The 21,552-nt window shown below is 46.7% G+C and overlaps 2 protein-coding genes across 2 annotated transcripts in view; both read right to left on the bottom strand.

The window, feature by feature from the left end:
• Positions 1–14,135, bottom strand: part of LOC140698327 (uncharacterized) — an 86,785-nt gene extending 72,650 nt beyond the window's left edge. The window contains exon 1 of the mRNA XM_072968433.1: positions 14,001–14,135. The gene's annotated coding sequence lies outside the window, so the exon portion shown is untranslated. The remainder of the gene's footprint in view (positions 1–14,000) is intronic.
• On the bottom strand, positions 1,214–18,205 carry LOC116282285 (NACHT, LRR and PYD domains-containing protein 2-like). The gene is given in 10 exon segments (XM_072968873.1): positions 1,214–1,387; positions 1,389–1,518; positions 5,728–5,892; positions 7,399–7,569; positions 7,866–8,036; positions 9,763–9,933; positions 12,520–12,693; positions 14,004–14,977; positions 15,585–15,718; positions 18,064–18,205. Coding segments are annotated over 10 exon segments (2,406 nt in total).
• Between the last annotated feature and the right edge of the window lie 3,347 nt (positions 18,206–21,552).

The following is a 21,552-nucleotide window of genomic DNA, read 5'->3' as shown; positions in this document are numbered from 1 at the left end:
ACTAAATGGTGGTTATATTTTTTAAAGAAAGCGCTGACGGGGCTTTTCTGCCTTTTCTGTGAGCCAACAGCACTAGATTACACATAACAGAAAGGCTGTTTTCTCCAGTGCTGTGGATCGCACACACACGTACACACAGAATTACTGAAAGGGTGAAGACAACTACAGTATATAAAATAGATACACAAGGGTCTGCTGTCCAGCACAGGGAACCGTATTCAATATCTTGTAGTAGTCCATAATGGGAAAGAGTATGAAAAGGAATATAGGCATGCAGATGTGTCACTGAACCATGACGCTGGACGCCAGGAGCTGACACAACTTCGTAAACTGACTGTACGTCAATGAAAAAACTAGAGAGAAGTGGGGTATGTCAGATACAGGAATAGGAGAAGCAGCTGGAAGGCCGAAGCAGAATCATTATGGAGATTAAAAAGAAGAAGGGAGGGGGAGTGGAGGGGAGGGGCAGGAGGAAAAGGAGGAAGAAGAAAGTTTGAAGAAAACAGTGGCATAATCCAATCTGCGCTTCATCAGCAGCAGGAGAGTCTAGGCCAGGGGCTGGCCAACTGCGGCCCCTGGGCCAGATCTGGCCTGACGCCTGTCTTTGTGAAGTTCCACTGGAGCACAGCCCCACTCGCTCTTTTACGTGCCGCCTTTGGCCGCTTCAGCACCGTGGTGGCAGAGCTGAGTAGTTGTGACAAGACCGTGCAGCCTGCAAAACCTAAAAGTATTAGCTTTCCAGCCCTTCACAGAAGCTGAACGCCTCTTGGGTTAGAATATCCTAGAAATGATGAAGGAAGCCACAAACTGCACGGATCATGCAGACTCAGTGGGCAGCTAGCAAATCAGGCCAGGAAGCACCTGCACTGGGGCAGAACAACAGAAGCGACCCACACAGTCAGGTGCAACCTTTGTCCTATTTTTTCCCAGACCAAGTACGCCGCGCATACGGCCTACTCCGCTAGCTCCTGGCATGTGAACGGGCACGGCTTCAGACAAAGCACTTTGCCCTTTATTAGCCTTATAGACATTTTAACATAAAGTGGGTACATGACTTGTGCAGAATTTAGCAAAAGTCAGAGAGTGGAAACCAGGGCTAAATTCTGTATTTTGATCCAGTAACTAACGTCTGACAACCTGGTCTCCGTTAACGAGAGGCCTTAGGGACACCAGATGGCCTCCCTCCCGCTTTGGGAGAATTGTCCCAGGGCGCTCAGGACAGCAAGTCACAGCACGAGGACCCGGTGGCTCTGGCATCCCGACACTCAGCGGTCAGTTTGGGGCTGCTTTCTTTCACATCCTTCAACAGCCTCTGGATTTCCATGGTTGAGTCGTCTGTCTTCACCTGAGTTTCTTTAAGGGGCCATGATTTTGTTTTAAGGCCTCAAAGAGCACCATCACGCACTCCGCCCCAGGGCCTTCTGGCCCAGGTCCAGAGTCTCCAGGCTCCGCTTGCTGCCAAGAGCAGATGTGAGATTCCAATAACCGTAAGGAGCAGTGGAACAGCCCCAGAGCCGGCTGAGAAAGAACAGAAACCCACTCACTCGTCAAGTGAGGTCTTACTGAGAACCGACACGTGGCCAGGCAGACTCTCACTTGATGGGGACCTAGTAGTGAAGAAATGGAAAATATATACACATGTTTTCTTCATGGTGCTGATTTTAGTGACATCAGGACATGTATTGAAGACGGGATACTGGTATTGGAACAAAACAAACAGGATTAGAATAGATAGGACAGAAGGATCAGGTAGATTTGTGACGGTCAGTGAATTCCTCATTGGAAAAATAATGAGAAAAAGAAAGCAAAGAAAAGTGCAGAGTGAACGGTTCTGATATAAGGGGGAAGGAGCCAGTGCAGCTGAAACCCAAGCAAGAGGCAGAGCGGGAAGAGTGGCTCATTGCTAAGTACAGGGGCCACAGGACCCCGTGAGCGATGGCGAAGCCTTGAGGGTTCACCCGCGGCGATATGAGGAGCGTTGGAGTCTTGAAAGACAAGTGCTGTAGCCTGACCTGCAAGTTGACAATCCCCTGGGGTGCTGAGCTGAGAACCAACACCAGGAAATCAAGAACCCAAAGCTGCAGACTAGTTGAGCGACAAGGCAGTAATCCTGGGACAGTCAGTGGCTCAGACGGCAGCATTTCAGAGGGTGGGGGGTGAGGCAGACGGTCATCTTCCAGGCATCTGGAAGGAGGTGTCTCCAAATGCTCCAAACGTGAGGTGTGAAATGATGGAAGGACTAAAAGATCAGAAACCTGAGAGTCAGGGAGTGACTGGATTGTTTCCTCCTTTCCTTACAGCAACTTGAGTTAATTACACTCGGTAATACGTAATGTTACCAGTGCCTCCACACACTTCTGCTAGAAGATGCCTCTGCCAGCGGAGGACAGAGGGAGGCACTATGTAGGGCAGACAGAGCTCACGCCAGCTTACATACACCTAGCCAGCCGACTCAAGCCAGACTGGCCCCTCAGCCACGTGCCCGTGACCACCGTACCACGTGCACATCTATCCACACACGGGCTCGCTAACCATCCGTGGGCTGCCCCAGGCACGATGGCAGGCACTGGAGATACAGAAAACAGAGTCAACTTCTCTCTGAAAATTGACAAAGAGTAAATGGATGAACGAAATGTGGTATATCCACACATGGGATATTGTTTAGTCACATAAGGAAACACACGTGCTACAATGCGGATAAACCTTGAAAGTATTATGCTAACTGAAAGAACCCCTTTATAAAAAGCCACATACAAAATATACAGAATAAGTGAATCTTCAGAGCAGGAAAGTTGCCAGGAACTGAGGGGAACGGAGAATGACTGCTTCACGGGTAGAGTTTTCCACGTGGGAAGATGAAAAAGTCCTGAAACTAGACAGTAGCAGCGGCTTCCCAACATTGTACGTCTATTAAATGCCACTGAGTTGGACACTCGGTGGTTTATCATTTTATGTTATGTGACTTTCACCTCAGTAAGAAAGTGTTTAAAAATACACAGTTCTAGTGATTAGGCAGGACAATACTGTAAACAATTTACTGTTTGTTATAGAGAACAGGTCATGGCTCAATAGATAAAAGACTTCTGAACCATCAAGGCTAGCTTGTTCTTCCCCATAGTAACCAAGGTGAAAAGTGAGTTTTGGCAGATAGCGCTGCAGATTTCAGGGTCTGCATGCTCTAGTCAAAAAAAAAAAAAAAAAGACAATTGAGAACAAAGACCTTGCAGTGGGGAAAAAAAAACGAGTGGTTCTAGGAACGGAGAGGCTAGCTGAGTGCTACACACCAAGGTGAGGAGAAAGCACGCAGTGAAGTTAGGGAGACAGGAAGGGGCTCCATCACAGATGACGGCTGGGACGTGGTAGCAAATATGGACCCACGTGCTTGTCATATAAACATTTGTACAACGAGGCCGGTGAGTTTACAAAGTAATTCACTAGATGCATTAATTGTGCTGTTACGAGGATAGGTCGTACAGAAGAACCGTCCATTCTGTAAGGAAAAGCTTAGATGTCAGAAGTCACAGCTCATTAATATCACATGGGACCTGAACCATATTCTGATGTCCAAGCCCCTAGTCAGTGCCTTTGCTCTGTTGCTGGGCTCTTGTTCAGTGATCTAGAAAGATGAATTCCAACCTGCGGGTACCATGGATTTTCCTCTCAAACTTCTACTTCAGAGGAGCTCAAATTTGACTCAATGTTAGAATCAACTGGAATATCCTTTAAAAATTCTGATGCTTGAAACACAGGCATATGGGTCAATGGAACAGAATAGACAGCCCAGAAATAAACCCACAGACTTATGGTCAACTAATCTTCAACAAAGGAGGCAAGAATATACAATGGAAAAAAGACAGTCTCTTCAGCAAGTGGTGTTGGGAAAACTGGACAGCAGCATGTAAATCAGTGAAGCTAGAACACTCCCTTACACCATACACAAAAATAATCTCAAAATGTCTTAAAGTCTTAAATATAAGACAAGACACAATAAACCTCCGAGAAGAAAATATGGGCAAAACTTTCTCTTACATAAATCTTAGCAGTGTTCTCCTAGGGCAGTCTATCCAGGTAATAGAAATTAAAAAAAAAAACACATGGACCTAATTAAACTTACAAGCTTTTGCACAGCAAAGGAAATGATAAGCAAAACAAAATAACAACCTATGGAATGGGAGAAAATTTTTGCAAATGATGTGACCGACAAAGGCTTAACTTCCAGAATATGTAAACAGCTCATACAACTTAAGAAAAAACCAAACAACCCAATCCAAAAATACACAGAAGACCTAAACAAGCAATTCTCCAATGAAGACATATAAATAGCCAATAAGCACAAGAAAAAATGCTCAATATCACTAATTATCAGAGAAATGCAAATCAAAACTACAATGAGGTATCACCTCACACCAGTCAGAATGGCCATCATTCAAAAGTCCACAAATGACAAATGCTGGAGAGGCTGTGGAGCAAAGGGAACCGTCCTGCACTGCTGGTGGGAATGTAGTTTGGTGCAGCCATTATGGAAAACAGTATGGAGGTTCCTCAAAAAACTAAAAATAGACTTACCCTATGACCCAGCAATCCCACTCCTGGGCATATGTCTGGAGGGAACTCTAATTCAAAAAGATACATGCACCCCAATGTTCATAGACTCTTCACAATAGCCAAGACCTGGAAACAACCTAAATGCCCAGATCAACAGATGACTGGATAAAGAAGATGTGGTATATATATATACAATGGAATACCACTCAGCCATAAAAATAGAATAAAACAATGCCATTTGCAGCAACATGGATGGACCTGGAGATCATCGCACTAAGTGAAGTACGTCAGAGAAAGAAGAATACCATATAATATTACTTATATGTGGGATCTTAAAAAGAAAGACACAAACTTATTTACAGAAACAGACTCACAGACATAGAAAAACTTATGGTTACCAGGAGGGAAAGGGATAAATTCGGAGTTTGAGATTTGCAGATACTAACTACTATATACAAAATAGATAAACAACAAGGTCCTACTGTGCAGCACAGGGAACTCTATTCAATACCTTGCAGTAACCTATACTGAGAAAGACTATGAAAAGGAATACACGTGTGTATGTGTATGGCTGGAGCATGATGCTGTGCACCAGAAACTGACACAACACTGTAACCTGACTACTGCCTGGGTCCACTTCCTCCTAGATTTAGTTCATCTGACCATCAAGAATTTAAGTTCCCCAAGTACAGCCAAGATGTCAAGATACGAAACAAAACCACCGTATATCCTAGTGTTCTTTCTGCTCAAGGCTTATGTGACCCAGATTCTCTTTCCATTAGGGTTCTGGTTGCAAAGTTGGGTACATCAGTGCGATGCATCTGACAGACTTGGAACAGAAAAGTGATTCCTAGCTCACCATCCTGTTGGAGCCACCGCACATCCTGGGGGCAGTACCCACCTGCAGTTCCCTGGGTACGGAGCTGGGGCAGATCCTGTGTCCTGATCCCTGGACCCCAGCAGAAGCAGTGTGCTCCTGCAGCCTACTTCACCAGAAGCCATCCCAGCTTATATTCACTCCCCAAGCCCTCTGGCCGACTCTGCAAGCACCCACTCAACGTCCACAAGGGTTTGCTCCTAAAACTGGGCCAGGAGTGATACTATTGCAGTTTATGTTCCAAAAATTTCAGAAGATCAAACATTTCTAAAACGTCTTAAAAATGAAGAAGAACTACCTACCGCAGACATTTCAGGTTACAGTTTGGCTTCTTCAGAGCTTCACAGAGAAAACACAATCCAGGGGCCGTGGGGTTGAAACCCAGGCTCAAGCCTGTTAGGCTGGAGTCTCCCTGGAGAAGCCTCGCAATATATCTGCAGCCTTGTCTGTTTATGTTGCAATGACACCGCCTGCAAGGACAGTCACGTGAAGAGAAGTCTGTCATCCCCCTGTGACACGCGCCCCGTGAGGGCGTGCTGCTTTCAGCACTGTGCCTTCTCAGGCAGGCTTGTGCATAAACACATACACATGGAATGATCATTGTTTCTACCCTACCTAGTGGCAGAGAGTTAAACTGGCCTTTGTCCACCACCTTGTATTATGGACAAGCAGACACACATCTCCTAAGATGGAGATTTCCCTAGAATGACGGCAAATCACATAGGTCCAGGGCTCTGGGCTCAGACAGACCCGAGACTGAATCTGAGGCCTCAGTTCTTTCCTGCACGGTCAGGTCACTGGGATGCCACTCTCCCCATCTTACGCTTTATTTCCAGTCCAGTACTGAATCGTCCTGACATAACTGTGGTACACCAAAAGTCCAATGTTCCAACATCATAGTGGCTGTGTTCCTAATTTAAACACTGTAGACACTCCTACAAGCTTAGACTTCTACAAATCCTCCAGACCACACAGAGGATGGCCCCATGGTATAGTTGGGCAGGTCACCTACAACCCACCTGACAGCCTTGTGCCCCAAGCATGGTGTGACAGCAGCAGGTGGACATGACCAAGAGCAGGTGGGCAGTAACTGGACAAAAGACGCCATGCTTTGTACTGTGTGAGATTCCAAAATTGTACTTGAACCTACAGAGCTTGGGGAGAGGGGCTAAAGCAAAATCTAAAATTAAGTTTTGAAAGCTTACAAAATGCAGGTTTGGTCAAACACTGACTATGGGTATTTAAAATAATGATCGTTGACAATTCAGTTTACAGAGAGGGCTTCATACCTACTACTCAGATGTGACCATGGGCAAGCTAAGTGGCTAAGCTTTGGTTTTTCTAATTAGCTAATTAGCAAAACTGAAATAAAGGTAACTATCACACGTGGTTGTAAGGATTAAAAAGATCATTCTTGTAAAATTTAGTAGAGTCCCCAATACACATAAATGCTTAAGCATCAGACATATTCTGTTGTTTAGATGCCCAAATCGACTCTAACTTTAAAACGAGGCAGTCTATGCGGTGACATCATACAGGAAACGTTACATTCTTCTAATGAGTGCTGTTGAGGCAGAAACACGGCCTTCTCCTTGCCTCTATCTGCCACTACAAACTGAGTCCTTGTTTTTCCTTTCTAGTCTTAAACCCGTCCGTATAACTCACTCCATTCCCAATTGCTGGAAGAAGTAGGTCATGTGAATTTTCAGGATGTATCCAGAACATCAAACCTGAGAACCAACTGCTTATCTCGAATTCTCAGAATAGGAAGAGGCCAGAAAGTCAACCCTGCTCTTAAAAGACACGCAAACACTTAACATCTGTTTCTACCTGTTCTTTCCCTAATTTCCACCAAGGTCTTGCTGGCTTCATTCAAGTGGCATTACTAAGTGCTCTTATTTCTGCCCTACTTGAATCCGGGTGTATGTACGTCCACACACCGCACACACATGCACACACAGCCAGCAGGGACTTACACCAAAGTCTGTAGTTTACATTCGGGATAACTCAGTCCCTCACACAGAATTTTCACCCCGCCATCCCCTAGGCTGTTTCTGGCCAAGCACAGGTGGGTCAGCCTCTGGTTGACAATCAAAGCGGAAGACAGCTCCTTACAACAGGCTCCTGTAAGGTGACAGTTTTCCAACCTGCAAAAGTACCACCTAAGTGGTAAGACAGTTCCCCCACAACCTTCTCAGCTGATGGCCCTTCTTGTGAATTTCCCACGCTCTTTATCTCGTGCTGGTGATCAAAGCCTAAAGGACCAGGAATGACAGGTAAAAATGCATGAGTCATCTGCCTGGGACCAAAATTGGGAACCAGATGTCTGCGTCGGTCAGAAGTCCCAAAGGGACTGCCCTGTAAGTTCAGTCTCCCCGTCGCTCTTCTGTGTGGCCCCAGACCTAAAACAGAGATGCTCCATGGGAACAAATGAGAGACTTACGACAACTTCTGGAGGAAGCACTCTGGGTGTCTCAGCGTTGTGCATGGCAACTTGACACCCTCATCCAGGAACTCACTGGCTGTGAGACCCAGGTATTTCAGGGACTGGATGATTTTGAGAGCTGAGGAGAAAGCAGCCCACCGCTGAGCAGTGTCAGAATAAGATCCCAACCTGTGGGATTAAATGGGGGCAAGTCTTTCTTCTGGGAGAACAGAGACCATTATCAGCTAACTGTGCTTCCCTAAAGATCGTGACCTTGATTCTCACCTCATTCTGCTCTAGTATGTGCCAGACCCGGGCCTGAATTATTAGAGTTGATCTCCTTTACTTCTTCAGATGTCTCCACAGCCATTTGATCAATATCCAGCCTCATCTCTAAGAGGAAAAATCCATAATACAATTCTATGTGAAGTTTCACCAGCATGGCCTGGTAGTGCTCACACTTTGTAAACGATCACTTTCCCCAACCTGGATCTGTCCTAGTACCACTTAGATTTAAACATGTGGCTCCATAGGAAAAAAAACTGATGCCTGATACTCAAAAAGTTCAACTTCATAAGTGATTAGGGCATATGCTAATTAAAACAAGAAGCTACCACGTGCCACTCAGGTGGCTAATTCCAAAATCTGTTTGAGTGCGTGTTGCAGAAATGAGAACTGGAAGCTCCCTCTGCTGATGGAAATCTGAACATGGGGCAGCTGGTTCAGAGAACGCTGAGGCAATCCATTCACCCATTACGCGGGTTCTGAAACTCAGCTGCTCTGGCGGACGTAGATCAGAGTATGCGACCCTTGGACAAGCTTGTCTGAATCATGGCTCTGCCCCCTGATATGTTCAAAATCTTTACAAGTTACTTAAGCTTTTTAATTTTTCCCCTTACATATACTTTGCGGAGAGACGATACCTTTACGTCAAGCAGACACAGGATACAAGCAATCTGTATACTGTGCCCATTAGAATGTATGTCGTAAGTAAAGTTCGAGTTCTTAGAATTAGTACTTTTCTTTCCTTGTAGCCTAACCTGCAACAAGGATACTATAAATCTAGTTAAGTATCTGGAATAAAAGTAGAACATGAAGTGTCTCAAGTCAAGTGAGCAAAAACAGGAGATTCTACACCAGCCGTTTGTCATTCTGGAGCCTGGAATACTGTATCCACTGAGAAACATCATTTAATCAAACATCATTTATCAAAACTTCAGCATTAATAGATTTTTTAATTCAATGAAAAGCAGCACTTATCAGAAATTAGCCATGATAGTAAGAACTGCCAGCTGTGTCTGGCCCTACGGAAAGCAGTTCACATCCCATGTTTCATTCAGTTCTCGAAACCCCAATTTATAGAGACAGAAACAGCTCAAGATCATATAGGTCATAAATGTCATAGCAAAGATCAGGGCTCATTTCCAAATCCCAAAACCTGTGTTGCTAGCTAGTGCCTCAGGTTGCTACTCAACTCGGCAGGCAGAGGGAATGGTACCCCAAAGATGGAGAGCTCCCTGAGGACACGGGAATCTCTCGAACCAGAAAGCTACCAGGAATTAGGACACTTGATGCTTCTACAGCATCACTGAGTGGCCAGTTAAGGTTGATGACTGCTCTGAATCACAGCAGGTCGGCAGCATGCAGCCTGAAGTGCCATGTCCCTAAGCTAGAAGATGACACAAAATTCTGAGTGTTTCTTTGCATTCAGGGCTCATTTTTCACTGCAGAGGACAGAGCTGGCTGGGGAGAGATTACAGGCTGACACACCATCCACACTCTCGTTGAGAATGTTTCCCTGTTCAGTATGGCGTCCAGTCAGAGCGACCACCCTCTTCTTTCTTGTTCATGCAGCAGCACGATGCAGCTCGTAGCATCCCTTCGATGCTGAGAACAGCAATGACGTGAGCTCTACCTGAGACAACGCACATCACACCTTGAATGTTTCAAGAGCTCACACAGCAGCAGCAGCAGCCTCTTATCACTGTGGACACTGCCTTCCAGGACCAGGTCTGTCAGAGGCTTCCAACCAACGAAAGCCAGGCGGAAGTCCCGATAGGCGTCGGCAGGGGAGATGTTTTTAATCCTAGGGAAAATAAGAAGGGGTTCCATCCTGGGTGTTGCAGATGGCTGGTGCTGTGAACACCAAGTGGGAATGAGAAGTCACCAGTCAAGACGGAGACAGGGAGAGGTCTAGGAAGCCGCCTTGAAGGACAAGCCGATGGAGTGACAGCTAGAGAGAAGAAAAGGACAGACTCCTAATGGAAGTAGCATATGGCGATGGGCGGGAGATGGAAGTAGATGGCCAAGGGCCTGACACACCTTTGTCCTGTACGCTCATGTCGGTCTTCAGAGGAAACATCCCCGTGTTTGTTTTTTTTGAAACAAAACTTGCCACCCCAAAATTTCTCTTTGGCATGCAGACTATTTCAAGCTGAAAACGATCAAGACCAAAAATACCCAGGACGAACTTTGACCTTCCCGCTAACTTCCTGAGGAACCCGGAGGGGCCGCCCCAGGAGCAGGGCTACCACCGCAGGTACCGCAAGGAGTACAGGCTGCTGTGACGGGGGGACTCGGCAGGGCCTGGAGAGCAGGCTCCGCTCCGGGTCCCACTGTCTCTGCAGGGCCAAACTTTCTTTTTTTAACCAAACACTTGCTTTTCCATCCCATGTGAACTGCCTTCCCTCTTGAAGTCCCAAGCCACTGCCCCAACGTCCTCTTTTGTCTTCAGTGGAAGACGGCATTTAGTGCGAGGATCTCAGCCTTTTGAGGAAGGAAATCAGGCGTTCTGGGTCTCTCCTGTATGCACACATGTTACTAAGCTTTCGATTTTCTCCTGTTGCTCTGTTTCACGTCGATTGAATTCTTAGGCCAGCCAGAAGAACCCAGAAGTGTAGAGGAAAATGCCTTCCTCCCAATGTCATATTCTCTATTTCTTTCAACACTCAGTTCACATACAACTTTCCCTGCTCCTCAATGCCTGGCTTTCTAGTAAGAATAAATCACTTCCTACCATATCCCCATGCATTTGCATTTCCACAAAGTGGTTGTCATTTAGGCGACGGTAAGTTAGGGTTTGAAAGTTAACAAACTACAGACTCCTTGAAGGTATGGACCATTAAGAGCTGTTTTTGGTGCTTATTTTCCCAATATCTATCATGATTGTAGAATTTTACATGGAATTGAAAAAATCTTTAAGTGGAATAGAACACTTCAGTGGATTAGATTTTCTCTAATCAAACTCTGGTCTTCAAGGAACAATTCAGTGTGAAAAAAAATTTCCCCAGGACCTGATTGTACCATCTTCTTCAGGATAAGACTCAGTAAACCTCATGTTATACAATAATGAAGCTAATCATGTTTTCCTCTGTATATAGTAAGAACTGACTGGAGAAAGGACTTTTTTTAGGGCCTCTTTTTAAAGCATGCTCAATCCACCCTAACTTGAGATAAAAATCATTACCTACATTACTGCCTCTCCCACTACACTCTTATGTCAGACCTTCATTGTCACTTGTATTTTTAGAACTTCTTAAACTAGCTTTTATCTGGTACCTTCAAACCTGGCAACTCATCTCCCTGTTGTGAAATACTTTTCTCCCTAAGCACACACTTGGTCTTACAACCCTCGACCCTTCATTTGTGGATAATGAACCTTCCCTGTGGCTCATTCAGAAGAAGTTTCAAAGTTCAGTTTCAGGACAGAGAGAGCCGGCATACAGGGGGTGCTCCTGCTCAGAGCTCCTGCCTGCATCTTCAGTCAAGGGAAACAAAGACCAAAAACAAATAGGACTACATCAAACTAAAAAGCTTTTGCACACCAAAGGAAACCAACCAAGTGACAAAGCAATCCACTGACTGGGAGAAGATATTTGCAAATGATATGTCCAATAAGGGGTTAATACCCAAACTAGAGAACTCATACAACTCAATATCAAAAAATAAATAATCCAATTTAAAAATGGGCAGAGGACCGAAATAGGCCTCGTTCAAAAGACACACAGACGGCCAACAGGCACATGAAAAGATGCTCAGCATCACTTATCATCAGGGAAATGCAAATCAAAACCACAACGAGACATCACCTCACCTGACAGAATGGCCACTGTCAAAAGAACACGTGTTGGTTTAAAAGGATGCGCTAGTGGTCACCTGCCCATGTGACCCACATCTCGGTTTTCTTCTGCCACAACCTACCTTACTCAGACTAAATTTCTCAGTCTGTTCCACACACCAGTTATAAATGCTCCATCAACACACTGTTATTCACGTATTTGAAACTTTGATCTCTGGAATATTTCTGCAATTCCTGCCCAGGTCTCCTAACACGCATGTGACTGTTTTCCACAGGCTGAGTTTCGAATGTGCCCCTTAGCAGACGTACAGAAACATCCAAGCTCTCGGCCAGATTTCATAACATGACTTAATGTAGTATGATTCCAACGCACCCCACAGTCGATGTTGTCAAATATCCAAACTCTGTCAGATTTCATCAAAATGACTCAAACATAAAATAGGATTCTCCCACTAGACACATGTAAGGATAGCAACCATTTCATTTCTTCGTATTCTGAGCACCTGGCTGGCTGGAGCCTGGCCGGGCATTCACATACGGCTCCCACATGGAAAGTGCTTGGGGATCACCGTCGCAGGACTGGCTTCCCCTTACACGACTTTCTGGAGATGACAGGTGACGCGGGTTATCTGCTGGCAAAGAATCCTCACCGAGGACTGACTCAGGAAACCTTCCCTCACATCCAGAAACTTCAGATTCTTGTTTGAACTGAACACAGAGCAGAGATCTGCCCGGAAATGAAGAGAGTGATGGTCGTGCTGTGACCGCGGAGGAAGAAGAGACAAGAGCACCTGTGAAAAGGACGTACGGGAAAAGTGCCAAGAGCTGGCAGGCTGTCCTGCAAAGGGAACCGTCAGCAAAATGAACTGAAGGGAAAAGGTCACCTGCTGAATGGAAGACAATGTTTGCACATCCTATGTCTGATAAGGGGTGAATAGTCAAAATATATAGAAAATTTGTACAACTCAATAGAAAAAAAATGGATTAAAAAAGTAGGCAGAGGACCTGAATAGACATTTTTCCAAAGGAGATAAACAAATGGCCAACAGGCCCATGAAAGGGTGTTTAACATCACTAATCAGGGCTATGAAAATCAACACCACAATCAGACATCACTTCACAGCCTTTATTAGAATGGCTATCATCGACGAGACAAGAAATACCAAATGTTAGCCAGGGTGTGGAGAACAGGGCACCCTTGTGTACTGTTGGTGGGAATGCAAATTGGTGCAGCCACTATGAAAAACAGTATGGAGGGTCCTCAAACAATTAAAAACAGAGCTATCATATGATCCAGCTATCTCACTTCTGAGTATTTATCTGAAGAAAACAAAATCACTATCTGGTAAAGATATGTGAACCCCCATGTTCATTGCAGCATTATTTACAATGACCAAGATATGGAAACAATCTAAATGTCCATTGATGGATGAATCGTTAAAGAAAATGTGGTACATGCACAATGGAATATTACTCAGCTATAAAAAAGAGGGAAATCCTGCCATTTGCAACAGCATGGATGGACTTTGAGGGTGTTATGCTAAGTGAAACAAGTCAGATAAAGAAAGACAATTACTATATAATCTTACTTACATGTGGAATTTTTTAAAAAATAATAGCTCATAGATGCAGAAAACAGGCTGGAACAGGTTGGTGGTTGCCAGAGGTTGAAGAGGGGGCAGGACTAAATAGGTGAGGTAATCTAAAGTTACAAACATCCAGTTATAAGATAACTAAGTCCTGAGATGGAATGTACAGCACAGTGACTACAGTTTAAAACAAAAGTTTTGAAAGACTTGGTAGGGAGGGAAATTATATGAAATGTCTAGGGTGTCCGGAGCCCCTTTCCCACATGAAAACTGTAACACTGAACACTAAAACAAAGTAAGCTTGCAAAGCCTCCGTTCCTAATCTGAACATCACGTTTCCCATCTTCAGTGGTGAGTTGGCAGGAAGAAATTTCAGCAAGAAGAAAATTCTGACCCTAAGACACAGAGAGTATGAAACTGTCCTCTTCCGAACAGAGCATGGGATGAGGCTAAAGATGGAAAAATTGGTGAGAAGGGAGTTCTTACCTCTCAACCTGAGTGTCTGGCTTCAGCGCAGCATCGTTCTCCAGGAATATCCCCTTGTCCACCTGCAGTGAAACTTTCTCCAAGTTCTGACAATGTTTAAGGCAGAAAGAAGACCGCATCACTTCAGATGGACTTGTCAAGTGAACAGAAATCTCCTTGACCTGGGCCACTGCATCCTTCACGAGCTGCTCGTCCTGAGACTCGCAGAGACAGTACAAAACCTCCGTCGTGTCCGCCGCTGAGGAGCAGGCTTTACTCCCGTCGGACGCTGACCTGCACTCCAGGGACCCCCGCTTGACCTCTGCTGACACTTGGCAGCCAAAGGCTGTCTCCAGCGCCTTGGCGCTCTCTTCGCCGGGGAGGCCAGATAGGAAGCAGCCCACCTGGGTCAGGGCGGGGCTCCTCAGCCCTCCTTCCTCGGACAGCAGCTGCTGAACATCCCCAGCGTCCCGGCTGGGGCTGCTCTCGTCCTCCTCGTCCTCCGCCGCCTCCGAAGCACGGAACGCGGCGGCAGGAAGCTGCCGGACGCTGAGGCGGAGGAAGGCATGGCAGCCCCCGTGGCCTCGGCTCTCCTGCAGACCACTGCTGTCCACCCCGAGCCTCCGGGGCGCCTGTCCGCCAAACACAGGCGTCTGCGCCCAGGCGCCCCGGGCAGCCGGGGGGCCCGCGGCCCGCAGCGCCGCCCGGAGGCCGCGCCCGGGGCGGCCGCGGAGGAGCGGCGGCAGCCGGCCGGCGCCGCCCCCCAGCGGGCCCGGAGCTCGCGCGGCGCGGGCCTCGTCTGCCGGGCGCCGCGGGAAGCGCGCCCCCCCGGCCGGCGCCGAGAGCCCCTCGACCTCCGCAAACGTGCGCGCGCCCCCGCGGCCGAGCGCCCCGCGGCGCAGGCGGGAGGCGGGGCCCGAGGTCTCCGCCGGGCTGCCCCGCGGCCAGCCCAGCGTCGGCCGCTCTGCCGGCGTGGTCCTGCCGGCGCCCGCGGGACCCTGCAGCACCGCCGTTAAGTGGCGTCACCTGGATGGGGGTTGGGGGATTCAAGACTGACACCAACTAACCTCTGGCTTCTCTGGGTGATGCTGTAGTAAAGATCACCAGCATCTCCTGGCCAAAATATATTCTTACAGAGAGAAGAAAATTTCTCCATGTGTTTCCCTCTCTCTCCTCTTCACCTATATAGTAGAGAATGGGAGAGAGCTGGGGTGCCAGTGGTTTTACTCAGCTGGAAGACGCACATTGTGAAGGACCAGTGTCAGGGAGGAATGTGTGTTCTTCTACCCTTTTAAGTTCTTCTGGCTGGTCTAAGAATTAAATTCACTTGAGACACACTAACAGGAGAAAAATCAAACAAAAGCTTAATAACGTGTATAATGGCAGAGACCCAGGAAGACAGGAACTCGCCAGTATGGCTGAAACCCTCACCTTGAATCCCATCTTCAGCTAAAACGCTAGAGAATGTTGAGGGGCGTGGTCTGGGACTTCACAAGGGAGCAAGGAAATACACACTGAGATGCAGAAGCCAGTGTTCAGTAGACATGTTTTGGGGCCACGCAGAGACGAGGAGGCACAGAGTGGACTCTGAGCTGTAGGTCCTACTGCGTTCTGCCACCACATGGAGCCCACGTTCTCTGCAGACATCTCCAGTGGCAGCTCTGTCCTGTAGGTAGCTAAGGCGAAGTCAGTTTCTTCCGGAGTCTTCTGGGCCTTGACTCTTTTCAGCTTGAAATAATCTGCACGCCAAAGAGACATTTTGGGGTGGCAAATTTTGCTCCCCTACACCACAAATGAGGAATACCAAGAAGAGGAAAATGATCTTGCCCACTATCAAACACTGAGCTTGTGCCTCTAAGACAGGAGCGCCTCCCCCTCCGCCCCTGGGGTTTCTCTAACCTCTGAGTCTCCTGGGCCTCTCCCAGCTTTGGGTTCTCTAGTCTTTGCACTGCATACACTTTGTTAACTCCACGAGGATGAAAGCTTGACCCACAGGGTTGTTTGTGCTTCCTAGATGAGACGTTATTGTAGATAAAGAGAATTTTAAGTATTCTTGAGCCTACTTTATTTTTATTATGGTAAAATATACATAAAATATTTAACCCCTTGGGGGAGTAGTTAGGTTTTCTTATCTATTTTTTTGGAGGAGGTACTTGGGGTTGAACCCAGGACCTTGTGCGTGCTAAGCATGCGCTGAGCTGCACCCTCCCCACCCAGTTTAACCATTTTAACGTGTACAATTCAGTGGCACTGAAAACGTTCACAGTGTTATGCAACCATCACCACTATTTAGTTCCAAGACTTTCATCTTCCCAAACAGATAGCCCAGACCCACTGAGCAATTGCTCCCCATCTCCCCCTTTCCCAGCCCCGGCCATCACTAATCTGCATTCTGTCTTGGTGGCTTTATCTATTTGGGACATTTCATGGAAATGGCATTATCAGATATGTGGCCCTTTGTGTCTGGCTTCCTTCACTTAGCATAATGTTTGAGCTTCATAGACAGAGTCTGCTCCTAAGTCTGTTGCCTTCTTGGTTCGTCCACCTTGAACTGTGACATCAAAAGCAAGCCCAAAGAGTACACGTACTATTAGAGGGGACGGAGTCTGTCAAGTCTACATGCTAGGGGAACAGTCAGATACGTGCACACGAGACACCTACGAACAAGTCTAAAATCATGTGTCCCTCCCCTGAGAGCCACAAGTTTGTAGACAACAGTGAAGGAATCAGCAATAAATGGAGAAATAATATACATGGTTTGGAAAGCTCTGTCTTATAATAACAGTTCTTTCCAAACTGTTGTACAGTTCCCGTTGCAGGGGAGCAAAACTTGCCACCCTAAAATGTCTCTTTGGTATGTACATTATTTTGAGCTGAAAATAATAGAGGCCCAAAAGACTCAGAAACTTTGACTTTCCCCCTAAAATTTTTAATTTAATTTAATTTTGTATTGAAGTACAGTCAATTACAATGTGTCAGTTTCTGGTGTCTAGCACATCACAGTCATGCATATATGTATACATATAATCATTTTCATGTTTTTAATTAAATTAAAATTTTAGTTTTTATAACATATTGAACGTAGTTCCCTGTGCTATATAGAAGAAATTTTTTCTCCCCATAAAATTTTATATAGAGGGACTGTTCTGAGAATAGAGCTACCACCAGAGATCTGCAAAGAACACAGGCGAGGTGTGGTGGGGACAATTCAGCAGGTCCTAGAGATCAGAGTCCACTCGGGGTCCCATTGTCTCTGCAGGGCCGGGCAAACATTTACTTACCAAACATCTGCTTTTCCATCTCCATGTGAATCACCTTCCTCCCCTTCAAAGTCCCAAACCACTACCCACGACATCCTCTTGTCTTTAGCTGAAGAAAATATTTAAGGTGAGCATTTTAGCCACTTTGGCAAGTTACTCAGTCTTCCTGGGCCTCTCCCGGGTACACACGGTAGTAAACATTTGATTTTCTCTTGTCAATCTGTCTCATGTCAGTTTAATTTATAGATCAGCCAGAAGAACGTGGAAGGGAAGAGGAACATTTTTTCCTCCCCAAGGTATTAAAACAAGATAAAATTGCATGGAAATAAATCAAAAAGATTTGGAAAGGTGACCCCAAGAGAATGGCCAAATGGCCAATAAGCATATGGAAAGACATTCAAACTCATTAGACCCCGAGAAATGCAAATTAAGACCCAGATAATAGACAATGACCTCCCCCCCATCAGAACGATTAAAATTAAAGACTCTGCTGCCTACAATGAAGGCATTTGCATTGCAGGTAGGAGTAAACCGAGAAAACACGGCACTGCCGAGCTCGTGGGCGATTTCAGCACAGCCGCCGTAGGCTCGGCGACCCAGCGCTTCATCCTCCAGTTACAAACCCCAAGTGAGTCAGCGCTTAGGTCTACAAAGATGCAAGCACGTCTCCACAGAACCCTTTTTCTTCACGTCCCCCAACTGTAGCTGTAAGGGAAACCATACAAAAAGAACCCGCTAATTGAATTGATTCCGTTCATACAAAGTTCGTAACAAGCAAAACCATCCTGTGGTGGCAGCTGTCAGAACTACCACCAGTAAAACACCTTTCCAAGTAAACACCTCGAAGGTGGAAGTGAACACCTGCGGCGCTGGCAAGGCTGTCTGGATCCGGGAGCGTGACTGCACCCACACGTACACCTTCATGTAGTCACTAATCAGATTATTATTAATCAGGGTAGTCGACATGGATTACCAGCTAGAGGTTATATTTATACTTATACATATACAGCCGAATGCACACAAAAACGTAATTACGATTTAAAACATTAAGAGGAAGTTAGTGTAGATTTTTGACTTAGAAGTGACAGAATTTAGGCTAAGGATAAAATACAACTGCATGAATGTTCCCTTTACAAGCATTAACCCTTCAATCTGGATAATCGCCTTTACACTTTTTTCTGTAATCCCTGTCTTTCTAAGGAGCTATTATGACAATCAGTATTTACCTTGTGTGGGGACTATTATATGCTCCTCCACAGACCACATTCATTTCTTGCAACAATCTTTTTTATTCTATTATCTATGCTTCATATAATATATCTAAGGCTTAGAGCAGTGGTTCTCAAAGTACGGCCCCCAGACCACCAGCATCCTCTGGGAACTTGGGAAAATGCAGATTCTTTTTTCCAATTGGAACAGGGAGGTAATTAGGTTTATTTATTCAATTATTTATTTAATAGAGATACTGGGGATTGAACCCAGGACCTCGTGCATGCTGAGCACACACTCTGCCACTGAGCTACACCCTCCCCTGCAAAATGCAGATTTTTAAGCCCTATCTCAGACCTGCCAAATCAGAAACTTTGGAGATGGGCCCAGAAAACAGTTTTAACAAATCTTCCAGGCGATTATGATAAGTGCTAGTTTTAGGACCATGGGCACAGAGAAACACAGGGCCAAGTTCACACATTCACTCAAGTTGAAGCCAAATTCTATCAAAGGAGTTTAACTCAAGAACATGTGCTGTCAATCACTGACACCTCCCTCAATGAAACAATTAAAAACAAAAATCTTCGTGGAGGGGAGGGTATAGCTCAGTGGCAGAGAGCATGCTTAGCATGCACGGGGCCCTGGGTTCAATCCCCGGTACCGCCATTAAAAAACATAATAATTAAAAAAGCCAAATTACCTCCCCCCAAAAACAAACCAAAAAAATTGTCTAAAAAAAATCCTTATACCCTCAGGCATTAAACGGACAACACTGAAGGTAATTCACAAAACGAAATACAGCTGTTCAGTAAGTACATTGGGGAAATTGCATCTAGTGAGAAAATTTATTATGCAAAATGTTTTGAAACACAATGTAAGATAAGGGCTCATGATTGTAAGATATTTCACATTAAAGCGCTAAGGTGCTAAGTGGGAAGAGCAGGACGCTCACCGCGACACGTCATCACACACGCTACGCGTCGGGGGAGCAAGTCAGCCACCTCCTCAGACGAACAGTCCTAGAAGCATATACACCCCGAACCCAAGGCCGGGTCTGAGTTTCCATGCCACGGGTCACTTATCCTGTCATGGTCCTTTCTCAACGCTGTCTTTGATCAACACGCATTTGGTTTTGTAGAGAAAACGAAAAAGTGTAAAAGGGAAACAAGTCACCCAGGTCATAGAAAAGCCATCAGAGGGTGAACACACTGTGTATGTTGTGTTTTTTCTGGTTAGGATGCGAAGGAAGGAGTTTCAGGAAGGGGGTGGGCGGCCAGGGTGGAAGCCTGACTGCGCGGACCAGCACACTCGGGAGGGATGAGGACTTGGAGACATACACAATGCTTCGCAGGGACCTAACTGGGAGGGCGAGAACCCAGGTTCCAGCTTTAAGAGCCTGCAGGTGAAGGGAGGAGTGACAGTCCTTAACAAGCGTACCAACAGCAGGAACAAATGAAGTCTGGTGGAGTTTTAGACACAGACAGGGAGGAGGAAAAAGCTTGCATCTGAAGACAGAAAGCACAGAAAAGCACGGTTTGAAGCAAGCCATCACGATGGGCAGAAAGTCGGTGGCTGGTTCTGTCCAGAGTGCGCTTACAAACCGGTAATCTGCTTCTCACGTAACCTAAGGATGACCAGTGAGGACTGAAGGTGACACCTAGGACTTCTCGCTTACTAAACCAGGTAGCCCAGTACAGCGAAACTGTATTAGAGCCCCATGGGAAAACGAGAAGGTGAACCTCAAGACTAAATGGTGCACAGAGGTGGGCAGCTCTCCAGACCACACAGCGGATGGAGCGTACCTCCTTGAAGGAGATGCTGGATGCAAACCCAGATGAAGTCAGAAGGAAGCAAACGAGGAATTTCCGGTTTAGTACAGCTAGGTAAGAATGAGCGTGCCCGCTTGAGAACCCCAGAGCGGAGAGTGCCGTGCACGGCTGACCCTGCTCCCGGAACTGGATGAGTCGCTTAATCCTAGCTCCCACGGCTAAGCCGGCTCAGCCTGTGGGCCGGGAACACGGAGGCGCCCTCCCTGGGTGACCGTGCCCTGCGATCACAGCAGCACGGACACCTGCGCTCAGCGATTCTCTCTGCTGTTACCGTTGGGAGAGAGGGTCGTTCCCACCCAGCGTGAGTGCGTGACGGGGAGAGGGGGGGAGTCGGCGACTTGGGTGCATTCAGGGGCAGACAAAAGCGGGACTTGAGAGAGAGGCTTGGAAAATTACTCAACAGAATGAGTTGCCCCATCCCGGCGGGACTGCAGGTGAGTGGCTTTACCCTGAGAGGAGAAGAAGGCAGGGTCATAGGGATGAGGGGCAGGAGGAGGAAGACCAGTCCTGATAAACGTAGGCGCTGAGCCCCAGGGGCTCTGCTGTGACAGCAAAGTGAAAACAGAGGCACCTGCTGAGGGGGGGGGAGGCGCTGCGCCTGCGGGCACAGACCCCCCCAGGACCCCGCGCACAGTCAGCAGCAGCCGCCTCCCCCGATGCTCCGTCACCACAAGCATTTGGAGGGGGGAGTACAAACTCGTGTTTTCTATGACCACGTCGCTGTCCCTCAGCCTTCATGACGGTGACATTGGCATCTGTCTTTTGAGATCAAGGAGGGGAACCATCCCAAATTATAGATGAAAGACTGAGGCTCACACACAATAGAGCCCTGCTCAGAATGACAGCGCGAACGCAGAGACCCTGAGGGTGGGCCTGAAGGATCTCTTCGGGGTGATGGAAACGTTCTGAAATTGGGTTGTGGTGCTGGTCGCACAACTCTCTAAGTCTGCTGAAAGTCACTGCACACTTGAAACGGATGGAAATTATACGTTAATGAAATACTGAAAAGTAACATTAGAAGAAAAAACTAGCTATAAAATCACAGGCAGCTGCCCCCTCCATATCTCTTTCTCCTCCTTGTAGAGACAGTTCAGCTGGAGGACCTCGAAAATCCTTCTAATGGTCTCACACCAGCCATTAAAACTCACAAAAGTCTGCGGTGGAGACTCGACCAATAATTGCTGTTGACTTAAACGATGAGACAGAGAAACAGGTACAGGAGCTGGCACTTGCCTCCCTCAGGCCGGGACTTCACTCGCAGCCTGTGGGTGCCCC

Source organism: Vicugna pacos, chromosome 9 (assembly GCF_048564905.1).
Source record: "Vicugna pacos chromosome 9, VicPac4, whole genome shotgun sequence".
Lineage (NCBI taxonomy): Eukaryota > Metazoa > Chordata > Mammalia > Artiodactyla > Camelidae > Vicugna > Vicugna pacos.
This window is presented reverse-complemented; position numbering and strand designations above follow the sequence as displayed.